Genomic DNA, 21,122 nt, shown 5'->3' with positions numbered 1-21,122 from the left:
CTCTGGAACTAGAATTTCTCACTTTTATTAGTATCTTAAAGCGTCTTTAAATTAAGTATAAGCTTTCATTTTTCATAATTTCTCATTCTATCTGTTATAACAACGAAGGATTACACTTATGAATGGATAGACAGACGGACATGAAACCGGAAAAATATATTATTTGTTCTCGTCTTGCTAAAGCGCGTCGAATAAATTTTTTTTAAAAATCTCTACCCTCCTATTAAATTTCTATGTATATTGGTCAGATTTTCAGTTTCCAGTAACGGACTAAACCCCTAGCCCTTAACTAAGCTTAAGAATTCTTTTATTCTCGAGTTTAATCCTCTTTGTATTAATTTAGGTGAATGTGTTTCACGCTCCTGTAGAATCAGCACCACCGCCCGGCATTATTTAAACACGTGCTCTAAAACCCCTTTTCCGAGATACAGATGGATAACCCTACAGCAATGTCATGTGTAAAATGGATGTGCATATTAGAGCACAGAGCATCCGTGAATAGCCATTTGCACTTTACCACGAATGTACCCTTGGGTAGACAAATCTAGGCAAAGTGCAATGCACTAGCACAAAAGATTATCTACCAGCTGAAAAATGAGGAGTGCTTCTTGAGAGGCTGTGAGTTCAACACTGTAAAAATCTGAACCGCGAAATAGGAAAATTTCTTCTTGAATGTATTGTGTGCATGTCAAGTTAACGGTTAAGTGGCTCAGAAGCCAGATTCGCTACACTCACAAAAATGTGTTTGGATAATATATCAGATGGAATTTTTTATTCAATAACGACATATCAAAATGTATGTTTAATAATAAATATTATACACCATATTTACCTTTTTTTGCATATTATACAAGGTATTTTATTGGAAAACGGAAATATTTGAATGGAAAATAGAGGTCAGTGGGGCGGTTCTACATGTAGTGCGTCCATAAAGTAACGCATAAATTCTTTATTTCGTAAACCGGCGACTTTAAGAAAAAATCCCGAAACATATCGATTTTTATTTTTAAATTATGATTTTTTTTGCATATATATCATAATAGTGACGTCATCCATCTGGGCGTGATGACGTTATAGATGATTTTTTTTTAAATGTGAATAGAGGTCATTTGATAGCTCATTTGAAAGAGTTTTCGATACTATATTCACTAATATAAACATTAACATAATTATTTATACAGTGTGTTCAAAAAATTTTTAATTAAATTATTTGGGACGAAAAGAAGAATGTATAAATATAATTTATTTAATTCAAAATACGTTTTTATGTTCTTAGAAAACAGGAAAAAATGTTTATTTGACAAATAAATATTGCTTTTCGCTTAAATTCAATGTTAAACTCCCACCCACCTGCCTCTTGACAGTTTGAACATTTCGTTTAAGCGAAAATCAATGTTTATTCTTCAAATAAAACATTTTTCTGTTTTCTGATAGCAGCAAAATGTATTAACAATTAAACAAATTACGTACATTTATATTTTTATGTCAACTCATTTAATTAAAAAAAATTTTTTTTGGACACCCTTTATAAAATAATTATGTTAGTGTTTATATTATTGAATAGAGAATTAAATACCCTTTTTAATGAGCTATCACATGACCCGTCTTCTCATTAAAGAAATAATAATCGATTACGTCAATACGCCCCGATGGATGACGTCACCAATATGATATATATGCCAAAAAATTGTAATTTAAAAATAAAAATCGACCTGTTTCGGAATTTTTCCTTAAAGTCGCCGGTTTACGAAATAATGAATTTATGCGTTACTTTATGGACGCACTGTATACTACATGTATTGCCCCACCGATTTTTATAACCGAGTTACAGAGTGTCTTATCGATTTTGTCCATTTCTTTCTTGATCCATAGGTAACTTGATCCATAGGTAAGATCCATAACTTTAGAACCAGCTCGAATATTTTTGATATTTGGTATATACATACATGTCTCATTTAGAACTCATACCACACAACTAATAATTACAAGAAAAATCCAGATCCGGATTACCGAAAAAATATAAAATCATTCTGACCTTGAAACAACACCCTGTATATTGCAGTTTTCAAATTCCGTTTGCATATTTAAAAAGAGTACAAAATAAGTTTATCGCTTCGCTTCAACTTTTTGACCAGACAATTTCTTCTTCTTCCTAAAGTGCCTAACCGTTCCGGATGTTGGCGATCATCATGGCTATCTTGACTTTGTTTACCGCAGCGCGGAACAGTTCAGTGGTAGTCGTGTTATACCACTTTCGTAAATTTTGAAGCCAGGAAATGCGTCTTCTTCCCGGTTCTCTTTTACCGTTTACCTTCCCTTGGAGAATCAGTTGGAGAAGGCCGTAACGTTCTTGATTTCTCATTGCATGTCCTAGATATTGTAATTTAATGACATTGATTTTGAAATTATATCGAAATTTTTGTTACGGTTCTCGGAGTTCCTAAAAATTTCGATATAAGTAATTTTAAAATTAAAGGCATTACCTATATTTTCTGCGCAAAAAATTGAAGCAAACATAAAGTCAGTATTTTGTGCTCTTTTCAAATGTGCAAACGTATATTAAAAATTTCAATATACAGGGTATTGTTAAGATGACAATTACTTTATATTTTTTACAAAATCCACGAGGAAATTAAACTTCCTGTAGCTTGCTGTATACCATATATCACAAAAATACTAAATTTGTTGTAAAAGGTATATTTAAAAGTACCCTAAATAAGGGTCATACTAAGACAAAACGTTTTTGGATTAATAAATCCATAATCAGTGTTCTAAAAGCCAAAAAATAGCATGCCTGAGCCACCAAAATGTGTTGGGTAAAATCCCTCTAAATGAGAACGGTTATGTTACGTTACATATTTATATAATGGTTAAATGATGTTCCAGATATGCCTGGATGTTACCCAGGACAACAGGACAACACAGGACTCTTCCCACGTGGTTGAACTTTTTTTGGAGAAATAAAACTTCACATATTGGATTTCAATGACCAAGTGTTGGCCAACATTCACATTAGTTGGCCATTGAAATCCAATATATGAGATTTTATTTCTCCAAAAAAATTCCAACCACGTGGGAAGAGTCCTGTGTTGCTCTGGGTAACATCCAGGCATATCTGAAACATCATTTAACCATTATATAAATATGTAACGTAACATAACCGTTCACATTTAAAGCGTTTTTACCCAACACATTGTGGTGGCATGCTATTTTGTGGCTTTTAGAACACTGATGATTTATTTCTTAATCCGAAAACGTTTTGTCTTAATTTGACCCTTATTTAGGGTATTTTAAAATATACCTTTTACAACAAATCTAGTATTTTTTTATATTTTTTTGTTAATCCGGACCTGGATTTTTATTCTGATTACTAAGTGGGGTCGTTTCAATGTAGTAAATAAATATTGTAAATAAATAACTTTAATAATTTATTATTAAAAGTTAATAATAACTGCTTTTTAATGTTATTAAAAATTTCAATATATGTAATTTCAAAATTAAAGATATTAAATTGTCTAGCCAAAAAATTGAAGAGTACCATTAAACTAAGATTTTTAAACTCTTTTTAAATATTTAAATGGGTTCTGAAAATTTTAACTTACAGGGTGTTGTTTCAAGGTCACAATTTTTTTTTATTTTTTGGTAATTCGTACCTGGTTTTTTCTTCCGATTAGTAGTTGGAGCGTTTAGGTTCTAAATGACACATAAATATTATATGTTCCAAATATCAAAAAAATATACCAGGTGGTTCTAAAGCTATGGATCCAAAAAAATAGACAAACTCGATAAAACACCCTATAACTCGGTTATAAACGTCAGTGGGGCAATAAGTGTGTTATATCTATTACCGCCTCAGTGATCTCTATTCTTTTTCTTCTTTAAGTTATTCTATCGAAGGTTGGAAATCTTCGATCTCTATTCACCGTTCAAATTCGTCCATCTTACAAAACTTTCCATATCGAACCAATTATTCCACGAATCCCATATCATAATCATCATTAGCCTTTTGAGTCCATTGCTGAAAATAGGCCTCCCTCCAATGCATTCGATCTTGAGCACCCTGAATCCAGTTGTGCTGAATGCGCTTGATGTCCTCCGACCACATTGTTGAAGGACGTCCTCAATTTCAATAACCATCGTGTCTAGGTCTTCAAGTCGCCATCTTCCAATTTTGAAGCTGGCAGCGTGTCCATGCTCTACTTCTTCTTCTTTAAGTGCAATCTCCGCGGCGGAGGTCGGCAATCATCATAGCTTTTCGTATTTTAAAGACGGCTGCTTTGAAAAGTTCATTTGATGTACATCCGTACCACTCTCTCAGGTTGAGCAGCCACGATATTCTGCGTCTCCCTATGCTTCTCTTCCTTTGAATCTTTCCCTGCATAATCAATTGGAGCAAGCTGTATCTCTCTCCATGTGTATGTCCGAGATATTCCAATTTGCTTGTTTTGATGGTATTTAGAATTTCCATTTCTTTATTCATCTTTCTCAGAACCTCTTTGGTTGTGACGTGTTCTGTCCACGATATTTTCAGAATTCTTCTGTACACCCACAGCTCGAATGATTCTATTTTTTTTTTTATTTATGCAGCATTCAAGATCCAAGCTTCCATTCCATAAAACAAAGCCGAGAAAACGTAGCACCTAGCCAACGTAACTCTTAGCTACAACTTCAAATCTCTTGTGCAGAGCACTTTTCTCATTTTGTTAAAATTTGATCTAGCCTTTTCTATTCTGATTTTGATTTCCTGTAAGTAATCTCCTGTGGAGTTGATCATTGTTCCAATGTATTCATATTGGTCTACTCGTTCGATATTGGATCCGTTTATGAAGAGATTTTCGTTATTTCTTTGAGTTGTCGATATTCTCATAAACTTTGTCTTCTTGACATTCATTGTTAGCCCGTATTCTTGTCCAAACTCTGCTATTCTGGTCACCAGCCTCTGAAGATCCCCAATATTTTCAGCTAAGATGACAGTGTCATCCGCATATATCTAATGTTGTTAATGGGAACTCCATTTACCTTTATTCCAGCTGTTTCACCGTCAAGAGCTTTTTTCAAGATCTCTTCCGAGTAGGCATTAGAAAGAATTGGCGACAACACGCATCCCTGTCTCACTCCACGTCTGATTTCAATTTCCTCTGACAGCTGGTCGTTAACACGTACTTTTGCTCGTTGTTTACAGTAGAAATTCGATATAATCCTGAGGCCATTGTAGTCCAGCTACTTTGACTCCAGGGCATGCATTAATTGTTCTCTACAATTCTCCATGCTCTACAATGACAATTTATTATTTGCAATATCTTTTGTGCAAGATTTCGCAACATTAGACAGCCCGAATATATTATTACTTTTATAATATGAAAATATCCCTACAAATTTTTGGATAGTTAGAAGTTGCAAACAAAGATACAGTAATATTTAATAACTGATACATGAAAATGCAAGCACAAGTTCAGAACAAGAGATGTAAATAGTTTAATAGTAGAGCGCTGCATGTCGACAGTTGAAACAAAAAAGGCCGTTTAACACAAAACTGTGAATGTTTAGAGTAACTTAGTAATTTTATTATTTGCAATATCTTTTGTGCAAGATTTCGCAACATTAGACAGCCCGAATATATTATTACTTTTATAATATGAAAATATCCCTACAAATTTTTGGGAGTTGGAAGTTGCAAACAAAGAAAGAGTAACATTTAATAACTGATACATGAAAATGCAAGCACAAGTTCAGAACAAGAGATGTAAATAGTTTAATAGTAGAGCGCTGCATGTCGACAGTTGAAACAAAAAAGGCCGTTTAACACAATCCTGCGAATGTTTAGAACAACTTAGTAATTTGCACTCCGCAACAGTTTGAAATTATGGCCCAACTTTTCATTAGTAATAGAAGTACATAATGTCGCCGACGAATAATGACAATCCAATCTAGCATACAGAGCTCATATCCCGCAAAACCATGATTAAGAGACCGTTCACATGAGAGGCGCTTAACGCGCGTTTTGATAACGCGCGATTACAACTACATACATTTTACTTGAAACCGTTCACATGCTAACTCGCGTTTCAAGTCATTATAACGCGTGTTGGCATGAACTTAAATAAAATGTATATAGGTGTAATCGCGCGTTATCAAAACGCGCGTCATGTGAACGGACTCTAAGGCACGTTCACGTGGCAAGCGTTTCATTAAAACTCGCGTTAGCATGTGAATAAAATGTAGGTACAGATTGCGGCAAAATAAACAGTACTGAAATGAATATTACAGTGTTTTTTGATTATTTATCTAGTATACATGCAAACTTTATTCACGACGACGCACGGTCCCGATAAAACAGATGTTAAAACTGCTCTCCAGCCAGTGGCGGATCTACGGGGAGGGAAATGAGGAAATTTGCCCCCTAACCAGAACAAAGTGCAAAATTAAAGAGAAAAATTCACACAGAAAAACAAATTCAACCCAATAGAGACGATTGTTAGGAATATTAAGTGAACTTAATGCCTATAAAGTTATTATTTATGTCTTTTGTGTAATCTGAGTTTATCTTTTTTATGTATTTTGATTGGTTTTTCATTGGATGTTCCCCCTAGGGTAAATTTCTCTGGTAATGTTAGTTCTGGTGACAGGCAACTTCCAAAATGATCACGCAGTATTCGAAGAGACTCCCGGGCAGTGTGACACGTTGTCGCGTCCTGCTGAAGCCATTGATGATTTTAGCTTGGTCCGTTTTCGTGATTTTTTTCGTATGACCGAAAATAGTTTTTTTTAGCGTATGGCTTAAGTACATCACAGAATATATTTAGGGTTATGCATTATCCAATGCATCACAAACAGATGTCCAGTTTTTTTATATATTCGATTGACCCTTCGGTTGCCATTACAAAGTCTATAGGGTCGCCTGTGTATGCTCTGCGTGGGCAGTCCTGAACAATGTGACTGATCGTCTGTTTTGCAGTTCCGCAGTCACAAGAAGGCGAGGGAAATTTACCCCATCTGTAGAGGGAGTCGGCGCATCTTCCACAGTTTGTTCGAATTCGATTAAGGTCTGCCCAAATCTTACGGGGACGCTCAAATTCGCTAAGTTTTCCTATGATGTCCGGTAGACTATGGTAATGCGGATCTGTCTTACTTTTCCAATCTTCTCTCCATCGGGTATTTAAGTCAAAGTTGGATTGCTGCAGCGCTTAAGCAAATTGTAGAGGAGGTAACCTGGATCGGAGACGGTTTCCAAGAATATCGGGGATATCGTTGTGGACTAAAAGCTGGCGACTGTCCGTTATTTTGTTATATTCTTTAACCAATGCATGTTCGCGGAGTAGGTTGGGTGGTGCTATATGACTAAGGGTAGGTATTTAGCCACATTTTAGGGGTGGGCTTAATTGTGCCTGTTATCATACGCGTAGCACGGTTTAGTTGGGTGTAAACCAGGTGGGTGTACCTGCTATTTAGCCACACTGGTGCACAGTATTCTTCCACCGGATATATCAGACCAAGAGCAGAGGATCTTAAAGTTGATGCTGTGGACCCCCATGTAGTGCCGCAGAGTTTCTGTATTATATTGTTGCGTGTTTTCAATTTTGCTGCTGTTTTCGTCAGGTGTTCTCTGAATGTGAGCGTTCTGTCTAGAGTAACCCCAAGGTATTTCGGGTATTTATTCTGTTTCAACAGCTTGTTATTAAAACACACTCGCAATTCTCTGTTTGCCAGCTTGTTGTTGAGATGAAAAGCTGATACTTTAGTTTTTATAGTACTTGGTTGTAGTCTCCATTTCTTAAGGTATTCGTTGAGGATGGATGTCATTCGTGAGAGTGATTTCTGTAGTTTCTAAAGATTGGTGGCTTGTTGCAAGGGTCCAGTCGTCAACATATCCAAACTTTCGAGATTGGGTTTCAAGCATATCAGCAATATAGAGGCTGAAAAGTAAAGGGGTAAGGACAGAACCCTGTGGAAGGCCATTGTTAAGTTTCATCTGTTTACTCGTCTCCTTTCCCATTATAACCTGGAAGGCTCTGTTTGTCAGCATGTTGTCAATGAGGTTAATTATCTTTCTGCAGGGGATAATACGGGTCAGTTTATATATTAATCCCTGTCTCCAAACAGTATCATATACTGCTGTTAGATCTATAAATACTGTTGCTGTCTTTTGTTTCTTTTGAAAACTAGCTTTTGTTGTTAAGTTGTTAATGGCAGCACTTGGTCCGTACAGCTTCGATGAGGGCGGAAGCCAGCTTGTTCAATTGGGACATTTTCTAGTATCCTGTGACTAATTCTGTTGAGGAGAAGCTTTTCTAGTAGTTTATATACCATGCTGGGTAGAGCTATGGGGCGGTAGTTTTCTGGCTTATCGTTTGACTTACCCGGTTTCGGAATTGCAATTATCTTTGTTCGCTTAAGTGAGAAAGGAATGTTATTTGACTAAAGTATAACATTAAAGAACATTGCAAGCCACTGTTTCGTGTATGCACGACTGTGTATCAAGAACTCAGGATGGATACCATCAAACCAAGTTGCTTTATCTGATTTCATTTCTTTTAGCGCCTGTGTGATTTCTGAAATAAGTATACCGAAAATAGTACTCCACCATAAAATTTTTTTCTGCAAAACTGAGAACCATTCCGATGCACCTAACATTATCACGATATTCACATAAGTTATAACGACGTTCGGAAACTACTCAGTACGTTTCGGCGCCATACACATACAACTTTAAGGCAAACGAATTTCAGTGCTGTTTATTTTGCTGCATACCGTAGTTGTAATCGAGCGTTATAAAATGGCGCGTTAAACGCCGGTCATGTGAACGGGCTCTAATGACACTCCAATCTAGCATACAGAGCTCATATCCCGCAAAACCATGATTAAATAACTGCCGTAGAAAGACACAAACCGGTTCATTGTTCGTTTCATTTTCATCACAATAGGCAGCTGTCACTTTTTCCTTGATACATGTCCGAGCTTTAAACAACTTGTCACCACGTCAAAATTTTCGTGATTTAGAGGTTCATCTATCATGAAATGTCGCACTCTCTTGTTGCCTTTTCCATCATCTCCGGTTTTGCTTTTGCCGTGGGATCGGCCGATGACTCGCTTGACTCTTTTTATTTCTGATGGCAAATGCGAACAGCGATTTTATCAGAAATTGCTACAGGGTAACACAGAAAATTAGATATGAATTCTACTCACCTTGTTAAGCAGATTTTTTCTTTAAATTACAATTCAACATATGTAATAATAATAGAAAGATGGTAATTAAATTGTAAGATTCTTATAAGAGTTATATTCTATCCTATCCTATTCTAAACTAATAAGTAATGTAGCTTTTAACCCTTAACCACTGACATACGGTATGTCATACCTTGACGAAAATAAATATATTTTATCGCCAACCGTCACTAAAGTCATTCATTATTGTACTCATTTGCCGCCATTTGCGGCAGTAAAGTAACCCTTTATTGTACTGAAAGAAGAATTTTAATTTACCTGCCGCGATTAATCAAATTAACCCAGATTGAATGTAAGTGGTCGATGGCAGTAATCGAATGGCGAGAATTTAAGTGAACTTAAAATTTATTTACTTTAATTATTAAAAATATTGTACACAATTTGTGTAATTATCAATTAAATTTATGTCAAAAAGTGAAATTCTGTAGTATTTTGTAAATTTATTCATATAAAATAAATTAAAACTTTACCGCTTTAGTAATTATTCAATATTGATAACTATCGATTAAAAATCGACAGCTATCTGTCAACACTGTCATGAAATTATTATGACGTCTAAAATTTAAAAAGTTCTTAAATTGTAAGTTGCAAGTAGGTAAGTGTTAAAACCAATATCAAATTATTGGAGAAAGTGAAATTTTAGATAAAATATATTTTGGCATTATCCAAGCTGCCAGGCCATCAGTACATACTTCATTTTCCAGTTTTTCATTCAGGGATTATTAAAATTAAAAATGATTAATATTATGAAATAATGAACATAATAAAATTAAAAAATGTGTTATAAGATTTTAAAGAAGTTAAATAAACGACAGATTTTTATTCAACTTATTTTATAAATTTTATATTATTTTTAAAAAATAATTACAGAGCCCAAACTCGTACGTAGACAACTTTAAGGTGCGAATCATCGGAATGCAAATTCCAAGTTGATTTCCAATCAAAAATTATGTTAGCGATAAAATTTTGTATGCACCACGTCAGTAAAGACTCTTTATCGAACTCGTCTGATATTCGTCTCGCTCGCTACGCTCGCTCTGCTCATAATATCAGACTCGTTCGATAAAGAGTAACTTTACTGACTTTGTAAAAAAATAACTATTTTTATAAAACGTATTTTATAAAAGATTTCTAGAATACCATTTCTCTGTATGTACCTTCAAGTGGTGCGTGATTTTGGTACAATACATTTCTTAGGTATGGCACGTAATGTTCCAAAATCGGTCGCTTTCGCGCATGACGTAGTAAAGATCCTTCTTCACGCAATATTTTTTTTTAACATCCCATTTATTTACAATCTGTAATAATGATTACAATAAGTAAATAAAGACTTGTCCAGTGACAATAACCTATGAAATCATAATTTTAGTACTTAACAAAATTATTTGTGACTAATAAATAAAACCCTATAAATTAAACAATAATAAATAAAACATTTTTGAAAATTTAAAATTTAAAATCTTGTTCGTAGATCGCTTGGAGTGTGGCGCTTTAGCCTTCTGTTTGGCTGGGGTCTCATTAGGTTCTTCGCTAGTCCGTTGGGGTGGTTTTGTAGTCGGATGTCGTATTTTTGGGCGTAACTGGCAATTTCTTCTTTGACAGTGTTCATTTGGAGATCACGATTAATGTGTTCATTGGGCATGTACCACGGTGCATTTGTGATAATGCGCAAGGTTTTCGATTGGAATCTCTCAAGGATGTCGATATTGGATCTCGATGCAGATCCCCACAGTTGGATACCATAGCTCCATATTGTCTTAATCACTGCCTTGTATACTAAAATTTTGTTGTACAAACTCAGTTGTGACCTTTTTCCTATCAGCCAGTACATTTTATTGAGTTTCAGACCCAACTGTTTTCTTTTCGTGAATATGTGTTTCTTCCACGTTATTCTGCGGTTCAAGGGCATACCTAGGTATTTTACATCATCCTTTTGTTGTAGTACTTGATTATTTAATGAGACGGTTGGGCACGTATATTTTCGATTAGTGAACGTTATATGTACTGATTTGCTTTCGTTTACTTTAATTCGCCATGTTTGTAACCAGATATTTATACTGTCGAGATTTGTCTGGAGCAGTTGCGAGGCGATGTACGGGTTTGAGTGAGCTGCAATGATTGCTGTGTCATCTGCATATGTGGCTGTGATGATGTTTTGGCTTGTAGGAAGATCTGCTGTGTAGAGTAGGTAGAGAACTGGTCCAAGGACACTACCCTGAGGTACTCCAGCTTTGATTGGATATAAGTTAGTGCACCGATCTTTAACTTTTACAAGGAAATGTCGGTCGAAGAGATAGGACTTGAGGATTAGAAAGTAGTTGAGAGGAAGGACTTTTCTCATTTTCTATAGCAAGCCAGTGTGCCCGACTTTATCAAAAGCCTGCGAGACATCCAAAAAGGCTGCAGAGCAGTATTGCTTCTCTTCTAAGGCTTTGTTTATGGAATTGCAGACTCGATGAATTTGCTCGGTGGTAGCATGTTGTTGTCTAAATCCAAACTGGTGGTTGGGTATTAGCTGCTTTTCCACGAGGATTGGCTGTAATCTGTCTAGTAAGAGTTTTTAAAAAACCTTTGACATCACTGAAAGTAGACTGGTAGGTCTATAAGACTTAACTTCTTCTACAGGTTTGCCTGGTTTGGGTATTAAGATGATTTGTGCCACTTTCCACAAAAGGGGATAGTAACCAGTTCTTAAGATTGCGTTAAAAATCTGTGTCAAATATTGCACGCCTTTCTTGGGAAGTTCTTTTAAAATTCTTGCAGTGATTAAGTCAAACCCTGGGGACTTTTTAGGATTCATATCTGTTTGGATTTTGTTGAAAACTTGTTTGGCTGTGAATTTCTCTAACGGTGCTTCTAGTTGGTATGGATATTCTAAATACAATTGATAATTATCTTCTTCATCAGGGTTGTTGTTTTGGGCATGTGGTTGGAACACTTCCTCCAGGTATTTGGCAAAGACTGTAGCTTTTTCGTTGTTACTTTTAGCCCATCGTCCGTTACTGGTCCGGATAGGCGGATTAGAGAGTTGTGGTCTATTAATCTTTCGTGTTGCCTTCCATAGCGAGTATTCGGAGGTTTCCGTGGCAGATAGATATCGTTTTATGTCGTTGTTTTTATTGTTGTTTAACAAAGTTTTTAATCGCGCTGTAGCTTGGTTTAATTAATTTTTATCCTGGGGTGCGCAGGTTCTTTGCCATACTTTCCTTAGTCTTCTTTTTTCTGCGATTTTTTCTTTTATTTCGTTGGGTAAATCTTTGTGTATGATTGTTCTTGGTTGTGTAGGTGTTGACTGCCAGCCAGCTTCCTGAATTATCCTATTTAATTGATTTACTGCATCGTCAATTTCGCCATCCGATTTTAGTGGGATGTTTAGGTCCAGTCTCTCATCAAGGATAGCCCGGAATTTAATCAAATTGGTATATTTACCACTTAGATATGGGGAGGTTCTGTTTCGAGGATATTTGTGGATATCATGACCAAGACAGGAGAGTGGTCGGATGAAAGATCGAAACAAGATTGTGCTGTCTGGGATTCAAGTGGTATTCCTTTCGTCACACAGAAATCAACCAAATCTGGAATTTTGTTTTTGTCTGTGGGCCAGTATGTGAGTTCGCCAGTAGATATGTATTTAAGGTTGTTGGTTTCCATTGCCATGTATAATTGCCTACCTTTCGGGGTTATTAGCCTGGATCCCCAGTGAGTGTGTTTTGCGTTATAATCGCCGCATGCTAGAAACCTGTTTCCAAGTGTGTTGAAGAATTCTTGGTATTGATTTTTGCCTATAGTATGTCGTGGTGGGCTATATATTGCAGTTACTGTTAAGGGACAGTTCCAGTCTTCTATGCTAATACTTGTTGCTTGTATATAGTCTCTTTTAAACTTATTTAACTCGTGGTGTTTTATCGATGACTTAATTATGATTGCAGTTCCTCCATGTGCAGTGCCATATGGATGTTTGGTGTTATATATTGCATAGTTGGGAATTCTCAGATAGCTTCTATTTGTAAAGTGTGTTTCAAATATTAACATTATGCTGGTGTTGTGTATTAGTATAAAAGTTTAACCTCTTGAGCATGATTTGTTAGCCCGTTGGCATTCCAAATAGCTATTTTTAAGAATTTGATCATTTTGTTTTTTAGGCAATATTTGAATGTAGTTTTATAGGAAAGACTTTTGAATTTTAAATTTTTAATAAAATTTGGCTAATTTAATTATAATAATTATAAAGAAATTATAAAGTTTTATGTTATTATAATATTTAATAGTAAAAAATATTTTGTAGCTAATTTAACTTTGTTGATTTTCGGGTAGTTATTTTACCGAATTTTTTAAACTAATATTTTAGAAACTTTTATTATGTTAACACAGATATCCATTATAAAGCATTTTTTAATTATTATTTGTTCATACAAGTTATTACATACAGGTTGATCAAGTGGTACTCCAGAGTTCGATATTTCAGTTGTTTCTCTCTCTCTCTCTCTTGTCGTTTACCCATTACTGAGGATCGTGATTTCTTCCAATATTCCTAACAATTTTTTTCCATTGGTCTCTATATTCAACTGCTCTAAGAGCTTCGCAAAATGAGTTTCCAGCTGAATGCTTTATTTGGTCAGACCATCTAGTTGGTGATCGTCCTCTTGATCTTCTCCCCGGAACGTTTCCAGAAACAATTAATCTCTCCAAACTGTCGTCACCTCTGCGAACCACGTGACCAAAGAATTGCAGAATTCGTTGCAGACATATTGTGGACAGTCTTTCCCACTTCTTAATTTGTTGATGATCACTTTGTAATTTAGATACTCAAAATTTGTAGCTATACTTGAGTCCAGTCTCAAAAATAGGTTGATTGGACCTCACTTACTTATATACAATAGTACATACAAAAAGTTTACAGGCCTTTGAAGTTACAAAATGAAAATCGATTTTTTTTCATATATCGAAAACTCTTAGAGATTTTTTATTGAAAATGGACATGTGGAATTTTTATGGCAGCAACATCTTAAAAAAAATGAATGTGTGTACTTTGTACGCACGTAAGAAGTTATACTTCTATTATATGATTTCAACCAAATCAATATACAGTTTCTCTACTACTTTTTAAAAATTTTTATTAAAACAATACCAAAAATTAAAAAAATAAAAGAATAAAACACACGCAAACACATTAAAAAATGCCACAAATGATTTCTGAACAATAATTGTTGCCAAAAATTTTAATTAACTACGTATTTTCCGAAAAAAAAATTTTATAATAATATACTTACAATCATAAAATCTATAAAAAAAAATTAAAAAATGATATAACTTGCATTGGGCTTGAACCTACTTGCCGTGTATTACGCCGTACGAGAGTCGAAGCGATTTCAAACTGTACCACCTTCGCGTATACGTCACATACCTTCGTCATGTGGGAATATACACAAACTGAACAACTTTTTGACGTTTTGTTTATATGAATTTTTATTAGTTTGATTTTTGTCGAATTAAAATACAACAATATATAGAGTAAGAAAACGATACATTAGATGAAAATTTGTAGAAAGTTGATTCGTTATCAGATTGTGTAAATTAAAGCATTGCCTACTAGGGGTATAGCATAGCAAATACTTGGTAAATACATTATTTTTTTACATTTTCCAAATAGTTATGAAGATAATTTTTTATTGGAATACAACTGAAACATTTAGAATTACGTACCTGCGGCTTTTCAAAACTATTTAAAAAGTCACTATAATTATAAATTTGATTTATAATTATCACTCCTAATTATCCAGACTCACAACAATAAAAACTAATATATTATACAACATTTTTGTTTACCGATAACCTCCATATTGAACAATTATTGACAGATCATTTCAACATATATAATAAAGACTAATACCAAACTGTCGGTGTGCGCATGCGCGCAGACCAATATAAATTCACCCTCAATCTCAATCGCGCCTAAAGAAGTATAACTTCAAAAAAAGTGAAAACTGTGCAACCCATAAAAATTTTATGGCGGTTTTGTTCCCTTAACCCCCCCCCCCAAACTGTTTTGTATGTTTCAATTAAATTATTAATGTGGCACCATTAGTTAAACACAATGTTTTTAAAACTTTTTTGCCTCCTAGTACTTTTTTGATAAGCCAGTGTTTATCAAGATATTTTGAATATTTATCGAATCCACCACATATTTGTAAATGGTTAAGAGTATGATTATGATACATTTTAACAATCTGAAAATTTATTTATAACTTACATTTTTAGGTATATTTTGAAATGGAAGCCACATCTCGATAAAATGTAACTTATCAAAAAAAGACTAGGGACAAAAAGTTTTAAAAACGCTGTGTTTAACTAATGGTACCACAATAATGAATTAATTGGAAGGTACACAAATGTTTGGGGGGTTTAAGGGAACAAAACTCCCAAAAATTTTATGGGGTGGAAAAATGTTACTATAATTGTGTTTTAAGATGCTCCAGCCATAATAAGAATAATACATGTCCATTTTCAATAAAAAATCCCTAATAGTTTTCGATATATTGAAAAAAATCGATTTTAATTTTGTAATCGATTTTATGAGCACATTTGTACTGAGGTAAGTTAGGTTAAACCGAAGTATTTTTGACCCCAGAATGTGTGGTATAATTTATGACCAATCTTTTCGGGACACCCTGTATATACTATCCAAAACACTGAAAGAAAAATCGCTAAAAACGAGTTAATTATAAGAATTTTGCAAAATAATCCACATAATAGTAACTTCCATTATAAATATTCGTTCACAGTGATCTTTTCTACGTCACACGCTTGACATTAGCTGTCAAATGATATGCGCAAAATTCTACTGTGCGTAATTGTACCTGTTCCCAACAGCTGCAGTTTTAGTATAGTCCTTGAGCTACTTGGACGTACAGTTTTCTTGTTATATCACGTACCGCATGTTATGTTCTATAGTTAAAAGAAGTTCAGTGTATTTTTTCACTATTAGTATGGCAGCAAGTTCATCCAGTTGCCCTACCTTTTTAGTGGAAAGCACTGTTTTCCTATTTTTGAGTTACCAATACTCAAGTTTTTTTATAATTCAGGTTATAAAGGGTTTTATAAGAAAAGTTTAATAATATTATACATGCGTTTATAATTTTCTTGAAAAAAAATGTTTTTCTTCAAACGTCAAATAATGATGACATTACTTATCTGACTTGATCCTGTCAAAGTTTGATGTCTCCGCCGGCAGCAGCTTTTTTCCCATTTCTTTACGGCGGAGGGAAAAATGTTGTCATGGCAACAATATGAAACATGTCACAAAGCAACAATACAAATGTCATTAACAACAATTAAACATCATTTTTATTTATAGTAATATTAAAAGTACAATTAGTTAATGAGGCATTTTCAAAATTGAAACCGTGCAAAAAATGTTCCCGACTCTTGATACGCATTGGTAATTGTTGATGATACTGATGGTCGAGCACAACTTTCAGCAATCATTCCCGATGTTGGCGAATCATGAGGGTTTAAAATTTTTTGAGCATTATCGTTCTTATTTCTTATTGAATCCTCTATATATCCTTCGGCAACCGTGCTTGATTTCCAGCCCCCATGTCGTTTGAGGCATTCTAGATTTTGCTACGTTTGAAGAAAAAATATATATATAGTGGCTAAACACCCCTTTAGGGGTTACGCCGCTTACGCTCTCTAGATCTATGTTTTGAGGTAGATCAGTCCTCATGTTCGTTATTTAATTTTCTCTGTTATTTTTCTCCACTCTTTCCTGTCTCTGGTTTTCCCTTTCCAATGTCGTATGCCCGCATTGTTGAGATCACTTACTACTTCTTGTAACCATGTAGATCTTGGTCTTCCACGTCTTCTTTTGCCAGCTGGTGTCCATTCCAATATTGAGTATATCGTCGTAGTTGATCCGGATCTCCATATGTGTCCTAGCCATTTTGCTCTTTGCTGTTTTATTTTACATACTATATCCTCCTCAATTTCTTCCAGTAACTCAAGGTTCGTTCTTTGTCTAAATTCATTGTCATTTATTTTTATTGGTCCTAATATTGCTCTTAGTATTTTTCTTTCTTGTATTCTAAGGTTTTCCTCTTGTTTTTTTGTCATGCTAAGAGTTTCGGCTGCATACATCATCGTCGGTCGAATTATTGTTTTGTATACTTTCATTTTTGATTTCTTACTCAATAACTTATTTTTAAGTAATTTTTTATTTGCATGGAAGCTCTTATTTGCTGTAATAATCCTTTCTTTGATTTCGGTTTCTCTTTCTCCATTGTTTGTTATTAATATTCCTAAATATTTAAATTTTTCGACTTCTTCATAAGTGTATTCTCCTACTCTAACCTTTCTGTTTTCAAAGTTTTTGTCAAATCTCATTATTTTGGTTTTCTCTTGGTTTATTTTTAATCCCATTACTTTTCCTTCTGTTACCATTTCGTTTAACATTCGTTCCATTGTTTTTCTATTTTTTGTTATTAGCACAATATCATCAGCGTATGCTATTATTTGTCCTTCTCTCGTTCGGAGGGTGCCTTTGTTGATCTTCCTGACGACGTATTCTAGGGCAAGATTAAACAGAGTTGCTGATAATGAATCTCCTTGTCTCACCCCTTTATTGATGACAAATTCTTCTGTGTCGCCTACTTGAGTTTTTATACTAACTACAGTTCTACTCATTGTCATTTGTATTAATCTTCTTAATTTATGTTGTATTCCCATTTCTTTCAGAGCTACCATTAGTTTTGATCTATTTATTGTATCAAATGCTTGTCGAAAATCTATAAAAAGCAGTTCAATTTCTATTTTATATCCATGAGCTTTTTCCATAATTTGTTTAACTGTATGTATGGCATCTGTTGTAGACTTTCCCTTAACAAATCCGCATTGATAGTGTCCTATGATATTCGTGGTAGCTTCGGTCAGTCTTCGTTGTATTAAGGCGGACATGATTTTATATGCTGTGTTTAATAGCGTCAGTCCTCTGTAGTTTTTACACATCTGTTGATCTCCTTTTTTATGAATCGTGATAATTTGTCCTTTGTACCATTCTTCCGGCATTTTTTCTTCGTCCCATATGTCTTTTATTAAATTGTATAATCTATCTTTTAATTCTTCACCACCATATTTTATAAGCTCCATATTGATACAGTCCGATCCTGAGGCTTTACCATTACGGCTGCTATTAATAATTTCCTCAACTTCCTCTTTTGTTGGTATTTGTAGCTGGTTTCCTAACATCATTGTCTCTTCTCCTCTGTTTTCATTTAGGTCTTGATCTTGTTGTTCTGTTAATAATTCTTTAAAATAGTTAGTCCAAATTTCTTTATACTCTTCATCGTTTTCTGATACTTTTCCATTTTTATCTTTTATGCTTTTTATCTTTCCTTTAAACGTTTTGTTCTGCTCACTAATTTTCTTATAGAATTCTTTTGTGTTTCTGTTCTTACTCTCTTTTTCTATTTCTTTTATCTTATCATCCAACCACTCACGTCTAATTTTCCTTATTTTTTTCTTACATGCATGCCTTATTATATTGTATTCTTCCCTATAATCCTGTCTATTTGTTCTTATCCACATTTGTCTCATTTCTACCTTCTTTTTTAACATTTTATGGCATTCTTCATTATACCATTCTTGTCTTTTTTTGTTTCTTTTTATCCCTACGTGTACTTCCGCTGTTTCATTTATACATTTTTTTATATTTCTCCATTCTGTTTCTATATCCTTTGTAGGTTTAGATTGTTCCTTCAGTTTTTTGTTCATGTCATCAGCATATTTAATCCTTATGTCTGGAGTATTCAGTTTTTCTACGTGCCATTTATTTTTTGTTGTCGTGTTTTTTAGTGTTCTTTTGACTTTTTGTCTTACTTTTGCAGTCACCATAAAATGGTCTGTGTCTGCATGTGCACCTCTGTAGGACCTCACGTCTGTTACCGATGTTTGCTTCCTTCTTGTAATCAGAATATGGTCTATTTGTGACCATGTTTTTTGGTCTGGGGAAATCCACGTCACTTTATGGTATTTGGGATGTTCGAATTTTGTACTAACGATAATCATATTGGTACTAGATGCTAGATTACATAATCGTTGGCCATTGTCGTTAGTTTTTTCGTGTATTGTGTGCTTACCTGCTACTTGGTTAATGTAGTCTTCCTTACCTATTTGGGCATTAAAATCTCCCATTACCAGTATTGTGTCTTCTCTAGGTAACTTCTCCATTTCTCGTTCGAGTTCCTCATACAATTTGTCTTTTTCCTCCGCAGTAGCACTTTCAGTTGGGGCATATACGTTTATGATTGATATATTAAATGGTTTGGCGTTAATTCTCAGGTAAGCCATACGTTCATTTATTGGTTTAAATTGCATAATGTTATTTTTTATTTTTCCCATAATTATGAAAGCAACTCCATATTGACCTTGTTTTTCATGTCCCGAGTACTGTAGTGTGTAGTTTTTTCTATTTATTTCTCCTTGACCTGCCCATCTGATTTCTTGAATCACTGCAATATCAATTTGGTATCTTTCTAGTTCTGAGACGATATCCTGCATTTTTCCTGGTTCAAGCATTGTTCTGATGTTCCACGTACTTATTTTTAGTTGATCACATTTTTTCGGTTTTTTATTATATTTTTTTGTGTTCGTATGTTTTATTTTATCTAATCTGTTCAGGTCCTTTTCCTTTGCCATTTTCGTGTCCGTTTTTTGTGTTGTATCCAATATTTGTTTTTTTATCAGTTTTTTGGCGTGTCCTGCTTTGCCCTTTCCAGTTCATTCTTCTCTTTGTTCCATTTCCATTCAGTCCCGTCAATAATTAATTTTTGATAACCTACTCTAGTGTTCTTACCGTTTTCTTTTTGAAATTTTGCAATTCTCCGTATTTCTTGTTGTATTTTCATCTCTTCTTGCGTTAGATCGTTATTGATATATATTTCCGGCTTTGAATTCCTTAGTTTGTTTTTGTTCTTCATAATTTTTATTTTTTCATTTTTGTTTTTTAGTTTTACAAGACATGTTTTGTCCCCTATTTTATAAGCTTCTTCTATTTCTACTTGAATACCTAATTCTCTTTCCACGAAATCTGCCATAACCTCATTGACTACATTTGGGTTATTTGTATCCATCGGTAGACCCTGGACAATAACATTGTTAGCTTTTCTCTCTTTCTCGAACTTTTCTACCTTCATTTTCACTATCTTTAGTTCCTGTTTCATTTCATCATTTTCTTTTTGTAGTTGTTGGTTACTTTGTTTGAATTCATTTATTTCTTTTCTTAATTCTCGGAGGTCATTTCTATATTCTCGTTGTTCTTCTTTTATTCCTTTTACCTCCGATGTTAAATTTTGTGTTTGATCTGTTAAATTTTGCATCATTTTTAAAAGCTGATCAATTTTGTTTTCATCTTTCTGTTGTTTGGTTGGTGTTCTGGATAGTTTCTTGCTCTTGTTAAAAATATTGTCTGCATCTATCTCTAGACTTCTCTTTTTACTGTCTTCTGAGGTGTAATCATTATCACTATCCACCATTTTTTATGTATTTGTACTCTATATTAAAGCAAGCGATAAGCTCTAGTTCCCCAGTCGACCCGGCGAAGGCTCTAGAACTTCTCAAGCAATAATTGAGTATGACTTTAAATATATTAAAATTCTTTTTACTTCGAAATCTTGTTTACTTAGTTTATTATTAATTGATTGATTTCCTTTCTTGGATTTTTAAAACTTTTTGGAAAACCGGCAACGTCGCTTTTAATTTGATCAAGACTTGTTCTCTTATCTGTTGTCAAAAGAACTGGAATTTATAAAATGTCGTTTGTTTTGATTAACATAAAATGTTCTATAAGTTACTTATAGGCCGATTTTTGCCACTATTTTTTGCACTTTAGATAGTTTATGACCTTA

General features: G+C 34.2%; 1 protein-coding gene across 1 annotated transcript in view; it reads right to left on the bottom strand.

Moving 5' to 3' along the window:
• The window catches only part of LOC126882739 (uncharacterized G-patch domain protein DDB_G0278987-like), a 144,874-nt gene extending 124,124 nt beyond the window's left edge, over positions 1-20,750 (bottom strand). Inside the window, exon 1 of the mRNA XM_050647728.1 lies at positions 20,553-20,750. Within this exon, the coding sequence (XP_050503685.1) occupies positions 20,553-20,750 (198 nt within the window). The remainder of the gene's footprint in view (positions 1-20,552) is intronic.
• Between the last annotated feature and the right edge of the window lie 372 nt (positions 20,751-21,122).

This window comes from Diabrotica virgifera, chromosome 3 (genome assembly GCF_917563875.1).
Source record: "Diabrotica virgifera virgifera chromosome 3, PGI_DIABVI_V3a".
NCBI classification, from domain to species: Eukaryota; Metazoa; Arthropoda; class Insecta; order Coleoptera; family Chrysomelidae; genus Diabrotica; species Diabrotica virgifera.
The sequence above is the reverse complement of the archived record's forward strand: the minus strand, read 5'-3'. Positions and strand labels throughout refer to the sequence as shown.